General features: G+C 40.1%; 1 protein-coding gene across 1 annotated transcript; it reads left to right on the top strand.

Moving 5' to 3' along the window:
* Nucleotides 1–5265: 5265 nt before the first annotated feature.
* LOC130018294 (chromodomain Y-like protein) lies at nucleotides 5266–6048 on the top strand. Its single transcript, XM_056109014.1, has one exon. It carries the CDS (start codon nucleotides 5353–5355, stop codon nucleotides 6046–6048), a length of 696 nt encoding a protein of 231 aa, XP_055964989.1. The 5' UTR covers nucleotides 5266–5352.
* Nucleotides 6049–10531: the final 4483 nt, after the last annotated feature.

Below are 10531 nucleotides of genomic sequence, written 5' to 3'. Positions count from 1 at the left end.
TCTCTTTCTGACTCACTTTGCTTAGTATGATACTTTCCATGTTGTACCACTTGTATGTAAATTTCATGACTTCATCCTTTCTAACATCGACATAGTACACCATTGAGTAGATGTACCAAAGTTTTTTTAACCAGTCATCGTTTCTTGAGCACTCAGGTTTCTTCCAGTTTCTGGCTATTGTAAAGAGTGCTGCAATGCACAAACAAGTGCAGATGTCACTTCGACTATATATTTTTGTCTCCCTTGGATTTATTTCCTGGTGTAGCAGTGCTGGGTCAAATGGGAGCTCAATTTGTAACTCTTAGAGAATCGTTTTATACTGTTTTCCCAAAGAGCAGATCCAGTCGGCATTCCCACCAACAATGAAGAAGTGTCCCTTCCTCACCACATGCGCACCAGAATCGGTTGATCATGTCCTTTTGAATGTGGGCCAGTCTCTGAGTTGTGAGATGGTATCTCATTGTGTTTTTGCTCTGCAACTCCTTGATGATAAAGGATGTAGAGCATTTTCTCATGTGCTTATTTGCCATTCGGATTTCTTCATTGAGAAACTTTCTTTCCAATTCATTCCCCATTTTTGGATGGGGTTGAATGTTTTCTTCTTGTGGAGTTCAACCAGTACTTTGTATATCCTTGATATAAACCCATGCAGATGTGTAATCAGTGAATATCCTTTCCCATTCTGTAGACTGTCTTTGTATTTTCGTCACTGTTTCTTTGGAGGTGCAGAAGTTTCTTCGTTTAAGATAGTCCCATTTATCTATCTCTGTTTTCACTTGCTTGGCCCGTGGCGTGGTATCTTTGAAAATACCATTAGCTTCAATGTCATGGAGGGTTTTGCCAACTTTTCTTCAATGTTCCTTATGGTTTCTGGTCTGATGTTGAGGTCTTTAATCCATTTTGATCTTACATTTGTAGATGGTGTTAGGCAGAGTTCTGAAACCATTTTTTTTGCATGTAGCCGTCCATTGATGCCAGCACAATTTGTTAAGAAGGCTTTCCTTACACAGGTTCACATTTCTTGCATCTTTATCAAAGATTAGATGATCGTATGATTGAGGGGAGTTGTCACTGTATTCAACCCTGTTCGATTGGTCTGCAGTTATGCCTTTGTTTCAGTACCATGCTGATTTAATTATTACCATTTTGTAGTAGAGTTTGAAGTTATGGAGTTTGATTCCTCCCATTTTCTTTTTCCCAAGAATTACTTTATCTATTCGTGGGGCTTATTGTTCCATACAAATTTCCGGAGTGTTTGCTCCATTTCTTTGAAGAATGCCAGGGCTTCCGTATAGGTATTGCATTGAATTTGTACAATGCTTTCGGTAGTATTGCCATTTTGAAAATATTAAGTCTCCCGACCCATGAGCAGGTGATATCTTTCCATTCCTCATGTCGTCTTTTATTTCCTGAAGTAGCATTTAGTAGTTTTCTTTGTAAAGGTCCTTTACTTCCTTAGTAAAGCTGATTCCTAATTACTTGATTTTCTGGGACACAATTGTGAACGGGATTGTTTTTTTCATGAAGTTTTCTTCTCTCTCACTGTTTGCATTAGGAAAGCCATGGACTATTGTGTATTTATTTTAAAGTCTGCAACTTTACTATACAAGTCTATTGTTTCTCCGAGTTTTTTTGTGGAGGTTATTGGGTTCTCTAAGGATAGTATCAAATGATCTGAGAATAGTGAGAGCTGTTTCTTCTTTTTCTTTTCGTTGTTTTTCTCCTTTTTCTTCTTTTCTTTTTCTTCTTCGCTTTCTTCCAATTTTTCTACATTTACTTTTACTTTTCATGTTGTTTTGGTCTTCTAGCCGTAAAAGCCCAGAATTCAGTAACTCTGTTCCCTCTTATCTTGGATCAGGAATTCACTAGCACAGTTCCCTCTTATCGTGGTTAAGAATTCTGGATAGGTCAGTTGATGGTGGTCACCATTCTCCTTTCTGGAGTCGGTCCTTGTCCCAGGTGATTTCATTTGTCTATTGATGGGCATCTTATGAAGCTTTGGGGGAGGTTTTCTTCTAGTTTTGGGCTTGGACAGCTTCCAGCATAGTGCTCTCTTGTTAGAATTGGAATAGGCCAGTGGTTAATTGTTGCTGTTGAGGTGGCCAGAATTTCCCCACAGAGTTAGATGGTAAATACTGGGATGAAAGTCAAGAGTGGTGGGACTGGGAAATGGAACTGCGGCTCCTTGAATGGTGGCCCACGTCAGAGAAGGGCACGCCCACTTGAGGAGGCCACGGCCACTTTCCAGGAGGCCATGGCCCCTCCAGTGGTAGACACGCCCCAGCCAGTCCCAAAGCTAGTCCATAGACCTGTTGGAGAGTCGGAAACAGTTGGACTACCGCTCGCAGCAGAAGTAGATGAAGGTGCCCAGGCTGGGGAATCTGGGGCGGCTGGCTTTCATGGTCCTGAATTTGGGTAGGGCGTTGCCAAGATATAACAGACCCGTTGGGGCTGCGGTGTGACTAGTTGGTCTGGCGCTGGCTGTGGAAGGGGAGGCAGGTGCCCAAGGATGGGTTCCCAGCGATGGCTCAATATTGGAAAGAACTTGAATTCAGAGAGGAAGAATAGAAAATTATATGCGTGGAATGTCATAATTCCAGCAATGTGCCTGCCTCTCTCTCTGCTTATAGAGACATAAAGATATGTATATCTATCTATTTATATTCTTTCGACAGAATGTAAGATAACGATTCATGTCCTAGGAATGCTTGACAAAATATGTTACCACCATCGCAATATATGCAGTTTCGCGTTTGAATTCAATTGACATTTTAGATTCCCCAAAGTGTTCCATTCCCTGCTGGATGCAATAGCATATACCCTATATACTTGATGGGCTCCAAAGACGCAAAATTCCAAGGAAGATGAAAAAATCCAGAAGCCGAAAAAAAAGAGTTTTCTTTGAAAACTCTTAAAATATGAAAATGAAGGAAAAATAACATCTCTGAAGAAGACGACATGACTCAAGTGTGTTACAAGAAGGGCATGACGATAGGGACGTCGACATAAATGAAGCATTGTATATCAATTCATAGAAAAGAAATGGGAGCAGTTTTTCATTTAATATCCATAACATGTAGAGACTCTGAAGCAGAAGCAGTGTGCTGACACGAAACCTCTCTGGAAAAGAACACCAACAGGAGGTCAACGGGACCTGGAGAGATTCAGAGACCTTCATTGCAGGAGCTGAATGCATACTGAACCAGTTTACACTTTACCTGATGGGTCCAGGACTGTTGAGCTCTAAAGGTCATTTCTCAGAACCTGGGGCGCAGCTTGAGAACACTCTGCCTCAGGTGATGTGTTGCATAATGTTAGGACCCTGAGAAAATATGTTTTACAATCAAGACTATGTAAGATGAAACTGCAGAACTCCATTGGACAGAAAGTACAACGGTGTCGCAAGCACAATATTTATGAAGTGGATTTTCCATAATGAATAGGGTTCCTTATTTGGTCATCATGTGTGGTCATCACTATGTTATGGAATCAGCTGCTGCTTCCACTTTATTCAGCGTTTTCACGAAAGGAATGGATAGCAGGGTTTTTTTCCATGTGTTGAACATTCACATAATTCATTGTCCTCTTGCACAAACAGGAAGGATATGCTTTTTATCATAAAATGTGTATTAAAGCCAGTCTGTATCTATTATTCCTGGGATCTATGGTAAGCAGCGAGAAACTAGAGGGAGACTAGTTCATCGGAGACAATGTCTGTCTATTTCGCTACATGAGTAGACCTGATCTGTTTTGCTGGAAACATATCCAAATCAGGAATGCAGCCATGAAATGCAATTTTCATCCAAGTAAACATTCTGAGATCCACTGCAGAAATGCAGATAGGGCCAAAATGAGAGAAATGCCGGCCAACAAGGGAGACTACAGTATATTAATAGAAGATAAGGAATACACAAAAGAGTCGTGCAGAGAAAGTATAGAAGGAAAATATGATTAATTTTTCTGAACATCTCGTATTACTTGGTTGGAACGGAATCTTGGAAGGGTCACGGCTCTACAGTGTGTTGTCGTACATCCCTAAACATTGACCCAGCCGAGAATCTTGACTTCAAAGAGATTGACTTGCAGTTTGAGTCCCAAGTGCTAGGGCTTTGATGCCCGTCAGTGCTCTGTTGGGAAGACCTCGAGGTGCCGAGGTACAAAAGAGTGCGGCAAATCGAGCAGGACCAACGAAGAGTGACTGGACTCAATAGCTAATCCTGAGAAAGGTACTTAGCTAGCCGGTGCTAACCAGGGAATTCCTCTGGAATTCTGAGCAGATGGAAGCTCTCCCGCGCATACGCAGCCACATTCTCTCAGATCGCTCCCCCCGCCCCCCGCTTCCTGTGCATTCGGGTTCTGAGAGCTGCCCTGGCAAGGACAGGGAGCGGAAGTGTTGTCATAGAAGGCCAGGCCGTGGCTGCATCGCATCAAATTCTTCTCAATGCGATCGGCCGCATGGAGAGCGAGCAACTGTTTGAGGTGGAGAGGATCGCGGGTGAGAGGCAAGGGCTAAAAGGAACGCGAGAATACCTGGTGCAGTGGAAGGGCTATGGCTGGTATTCAGACACGTGGGAGCCAGAAGAGAATCTGGTGGACTGTGCTGAAGTACTTCGAGACTTCAGGCTGTGGCAGGCAGAAGGACTCCACCAACGTGCCGTGTGTGGTCCGTGGTGGCCTCAGAGTGGGCCTGATACACAACTCGGCGACTCCCTGCACACAGACTCTGCTCAAGTGGGGTTCAACGGCCCCGGCCCGGACTGTGTGAACACCGGACTGTTGGCGAGCAGCCAGATGTTGAGGGACATCAGCGTCAGAGCAGCTTCGAAGACCCCTGTGACCCGGAGCATCAGGACCAAGAATCAGCTCTGGGAACAACAGGACGATAGCTGCCCCATGATCCAGGTGGGTCTGCTGGCTCAGGACCAGGATGCCACGTTGGCCGCAGCAGAGAAGGTAGCTGTACCCACTCGACTTGTCCATAACACCGAGCTGTCAGAAAGGGAAAGTAGTCCTTGTCTTTCCAAGCATGGGCTGCATATGTGTGGCTTGGGTATTGAGTCGAAGCCCCTAAGGCCAACCCTCGGTGAAGGAAGAGATTCCCCAAGGAAGTCCACATCAGCAAACCCTGGAAAAAGCATGAAATGGGCGCGCCAAACAAAGGAGTGCTCGAGGCAGAGGAGATCTGCGTTTGAGAGCCGGAAGCATGCTTTTGCAGCTCTGTCTCGCTTCCGCTGGAGACAGGAAGAAGGTCGCCACACATACCAAGATATAGTAGTCAGGAAGCAAGAGGCTTTCACCCATATCATATTATTCAGCAGGTCTTCAGAGAACAACTGCCTCAACCCAGGAATCATGGCAGAAATGGAGCATGCCCTGAGCAGTGCAGCTAAGGATGGCAGCCGGTTTGTACTGCTAGGCGCAGTAGGCATTACTTTCTGCACTGGACTGGATTTGGTCTATTTGAGCAAGAGCCTAGGAGTAGACCCAGAACAGCATAGTGAGAAGACTGCAGAAGCCCTGAAAAGCTTTGTGAATCATTTCATTCACTTTCAGAAACCCATCGTGGCTGCAGTTCATGGGCCTGCGGTGGGCTTAGGAGCGTCCATTCTGGCCCTTTGTGATATAGTGTGGTCCAGTGACAAGGCTTGGTTCCAGACTCCTTATGCCACCCAAGGCCAGACCCCAGATGGCTGCTGCAGCCTGACCTTTCCCATGATCATGGGAGGAACGGCTGCCTCTGAAATGCTCCTCAGTGCCCGGAAGATGACTGCCAAGGAGGCATGCGATAAAGGTTTGGTCTCCCAGGTGTTCCATCCGGACACCTTCACGAGGGAGGTCATGGCACGAGTCAAAAAGCTGGCCTCATACCACCCGCTAGTTCTGCAAGAATGCAAGAGCCTGATTGGCTCCAGTATTAAGGCTGACCTGGAGCAGGCCAATATCAGGGAATGTGAAACGTTGAAGAGGATCTGGGCTTCTTCCCATGCTTCTCAGTTCATGCTCCATGTCTTGGACAGAAAGCTGGATCTCTCAGACTTGCGAAGGTAGACACCACCACCAGTGACCTATGCCCAAGCAGTCAAGATTGTCTTACATAGAACAACATCAACAGAGTACTCCAGTGTTATTCCAGACAACACACTACAGTTGCCTACACTTCACAATATGTGCATCACCGGCATCGTTCTTAAAAAGCCAGAGTGCACAATAACTAAGAACTCGGAAAACTGCTTCGCCCAAGCACACAATAAATAAATAATTGACACTGTATTGTAGCCTGATTTCAGTTTGATCCTTTGATTTGGTAAGTCGCAAACTGGAACTAGTTTTTCTTATTCGTCTTCATCATCCTCTTCTGTTTCTTCATTTTCTCCTTTTCTTCTTCTTATTAATATTCTTCTTTTTCTTCTTTCTTATAATATTCTTCCCTTAATAATTCTTCTTTTTCTAATTGATCTTTCTCTGATTTTTCTTATTCATCCTCTTCTGCCTCTTCTTAGTCTTCTTCTTCTTTATTTTCTTTCTTCTTCTTCTTCTTCTTCGTCTTCTTCTTCTTCTTCTTCTTCTTCTTCTTCTTCGCTTCTTCTTCTTCTTCTTCTTCTTCTTCTTCTTCTTCTTCTTCTTCTTCTTCTTCTTCTTCTTCTTGTCCTCCTCCTCCTCATACTTCTCCTGCTATTTCTTCTTCTTGTCCTCCTCGTTCTCCTTCTCCTCCTTCTTTTCTTTCTTAATTTTTTCTTTGTTTTATTGTACTCTACTAGAGCGGTTTCTTTTGTTGGGCTTCTGCTTCTACTGATGCTTGTTCTTCCTGTTCTTTTTCTTGTTTTTCTTCTCCTTTTACTTCTTCTTCTTTATTTTTCTTCACTTATTTTTCTTTTACCACTTTATATTATTCTTCTTTTTCACTTAATATCCTTTTCTAATTCCTTCACCTTCACCGCCTTTTCTGCTCTGAATTCTGTTTCTTCACCCGTAGTGCACTCTTATTTTCGACAGAATGAAAGGTCTTGTTGCCTATGCTCAAAAAAAATTTCAGTATTGAAAGCAAATTACTTTCCGTTTTTTCTTTTCTTCTTCATCTTTGTTTTATTCTTCTTCTACTTCTTTATTTTCTTCTTCAATTTCCTCTTTTTCTTCTTATTGTGCTCTAATTTTCCTTCTATTTCTTCTTCTGGGTCAAGTTGTACTACGTCTTTTTCTTTTTCTTGCTTTTCTACATCTTTATTTCTCCTTTTTTCTTCTTTTTCATCACGATTCCTCATTCTTCCATTTATACTTTTCCTATGAATACTTTTTATATATATTTACTTTTTGTATTTTAGCTAAAAGAATGTGCACGTTTAAATTTTTTGATTGATACTAACTTATTAAGAACTCATATCTAGCGTAGTCGTCGTCATCCTCTTCTTTTTCTTCTTCTTTTTCTTCTTCATTTTCTTCATCTTCTCTTCTGCTTCCTCTACTTTTATACTTCCGCTTCGCAGATTCTTCTTCTTCTTTCTTTCTTCACTTCTTTTCTTCCTCTTCTTTTTAATTTTCCTCTTTTTTTTCTTTGTATTCTTCTTCATCTCCTACTTCTTCATTTACATTTCTTCCTCTGAAGCTTGTTGATATGTTGTTCTTGTAGTTCTTCTTGTTCTTGTTCTTCGTGTTCTTCTATTTCTATCATCTTTTCTTCTTCTTTTATTCTTTTTCTTCTTTATCTAATACTTCTATTCCTTCCCCTTGGTCTTCTTCTATTATTATGTTTCGCTTGCTATACCCACCTCTTCTGTTTATTCTATTCATATGAATTCTGAATTTTATATCTTTATTGATTTCACTTCTAGATAGAAGTATATCCACTTTTAAATTTTTCGAATGATATTTATGCTTTCCACATATCCAGTGTCTTCTACTTCTTCCTCGATTTCTTCTTCTTCCTCTACTTCTTCTTCTTCTTCTTCTTCTTCTTCTTCTTCTTCTTCTTCTTCTTCTTCTTCTTCTTTCTTCTTCTTCCTCCTCTTCGTCTTAGTCTTATTCTTCTTCTTACTCACCATCTACTTCTTTTTCTTCTTTGACATCTTCGTCTCCTTTTTCTTATTTTTCCATTTCTTCGTTGTGTTCGTATTCTCCTTGTCTTTTTTTACTCCTTTTCTACAATTTTGTATTTCTCTTCTAAAATTTTAAACTACATCATTTTCTTGTTTTCTTTTTCTCCTTCTGTTAGTTTTTCTTCACAGTCTTTTAGACAATGGTTTCTGTGTATTGTCATGCCAGGGTTATTTTATTTTTGAAAGAATAACGGTCCATGTTTCATGTTATCTATATCAAAGTGAATTTCAGTATTCAAAAAAATTACAGGCGGTTTCTTTTTATTCTTCTTCCTCATCTCCTCCTCCTCCTCCTCCTCCTCCTCCTCTTCTTCTTCTTCTTCTTCTTCTTTTTCTTCTTCTCCTCCTCTTCTTTCTCCTTTATCATCATCATCTTCTTCTTCTTCTTCTTCTTCTTCTTCTTCTTCTTCTTCTTCTTCTTCTTCTTCTTCTTCTTCTTCTTCTTCTTCTCTTCTTCTGTTTCTGCTCCTGCTTTTGCTTCTGCTTCTTCTCATTTTCGGATTCTGCTTCTTTTTCTGAAACTCATTGTTCTTCTTCCTCTTCCTCTTTTCTACTGTATGGTCTGCTATAGTTACTTCTTCTCTTATTTATTTTACTATGAATTATATATCTTATATATTTACTAGTTTCTCTCTTAGCTAGAAGTAGAAACCCGTTTAAATGTTTCAAAAGATTCTTACGTATTAAGTACACATTTTCAGCATGTTCTCTATTCTAAGTCTTCGTCTTCCTTTTTGTCTTCCTTTCCTTTTCATCTTTGTCATCTTGTTCTTGTTCTTCTTATCCTCCTCTTTCATCATCATCATCATCATCATCATCATCATCATCATCATCATCTTCTTCTTCTTCTTCTTCTTCTTCTTCTTGTTCTCCTTCTTCTTCTTCTTCTTCTTCTTCTTCTTCTTCTTCTTCTTCTTCTTCTTCTTCTTCTTCTTTTTCTTCTCTTCTACTGCTTCTGTTCTTGCTTTCTTCTACTGCTTCTGTTCTTGCTTTAGCTTCTGATTCTTCTCGTCTTCTGCTTGTGCTTCTTTTTCTGCATCTGCTACTTCTTCTTCCGGTTCTCTACTGTTAGGTCTCTACAATTAATTCTCTTATTTATTTTTCTATGAATTACTTAGTTTACATTACTTTACTTTATGAATTATGTACCTTATATATTTATTAGTTTCTCTCTAGGCTGGTAGTACAAACCCATTTAATTTTTCCAAAGATTCTTATGTATTAAGTACACGTTTTCAGCTTGTTCTCTCTTCTACATCTTTTTCTTCTTTTCTTCTTCCTTTTCTTCTTCTTCTTTTTTGTAATATTCTTGTTCTTTTTCGTGCTCTTGTTCCTCTTACTCTTCTTCTTCTTCTCCATCTCTTCTTCCTCTTCTTCTTTTTCTTCTTCTTCTTTGTCGTTTTTTCTTCTTTCTCTTCTTTTTCTGGCTTCTGCTTCTTCTGCTTTTTTGTTCAGCTTCTACTGTATCTTCTTCGTTTCTTCTTTTCTAATTCTTTTTCTTTTCTTATCTTCTTTTCTTCGTTTTATTCTTCTTTTTCTATTTTTTTCTTCATCTTATTCCTGTTCATCTTCTTTTTCTTCGGTTTCTCTTCTGCTTTTTCTGCTTCTTTTGCTTCAGTTTCTTCTTTTTCAACTTTGTCTTCTTCGTTTCTTCTTTTGTACTTCTTTTTGTATTCTTGTCTTCTTTTTGTCTTCATCTTCTACGTCTTCTTCTTCTTCCCCTTTGTCTTCTTTTTTGGCTTCTGTTTCTGCTTCTTCTACTTCCTCTGCTTCAGTTACTTCTTTTTGTAATCTTATCTTGTTCTTAGACTTTTCTTCTTTCTCTTCTTTTTATCCTTCTTTTCTCCTTATAGTTATATTCCTGTGATTTCCTCACGTTTGTCGCCTTCTGCTCTGAGGATAGAATAAACTCCCTACACTGTCGTTTTGTTTTCTCCTTAAAAACTACTCCAATAACTTTTTTGTTTGGATATTTACTTAAAAGATTCAAGATATCAATAGCTTCTTTTTTCATCTCCCCCTATTTCTACTCTTATTTTCTTCTTGTTCTTGTACTTGACATTCGTTTAATTGTTCTTCTTCTTCCTCTTGTCTTTCTTCATTTTCTTCTTCTTCTCTTCATTTTCTACATCTTCTCCTTATTCTCATTCGTTTCTTCTTCTTTTTCTCATTCTCCTTCTAGTCTTTCTTCAACTTCTTTTCTTCTTCTTCTTCTTCTGCATCTTCTTCTTCCTCTTCCATTCCTTCTAGCTCTCGATCTCATCCACGTACTCCTCCTCCTCCTCTTCCTACTCCTCCTCCTCCTTCTTCTTCCTTTTCTCCTCCACTTGCTCCTTCTTCTTCTTCTTCTTCTTCTTCTTCTTTTCCTTCTCCTTCTCCTTCTTCTTGTACTTCATCTCCTTTCCTTCCTCTTCGATTTCTTCTTAATATTCTTCTTCTCC

The sequence above is a fragment of the Sorex fumeus genome, unplaced genomic scaffold, assembly GCF_029834395.1.
Source record: "Sorex fumeus unplaced genomic scaffold, SorFum_2.1 ptg000252l, whole genome shotgun sequence".
NCBI lineage: Eukaryota > Metazoa > Chordata > Mammalia > Eulipotyphla > Soricidae > Sorex > Sorex fumeus.
Note: the sequence above shows the minus strand (reverse complement) of the source record. Positions and strands in the feature narration are given on the sequence as shown.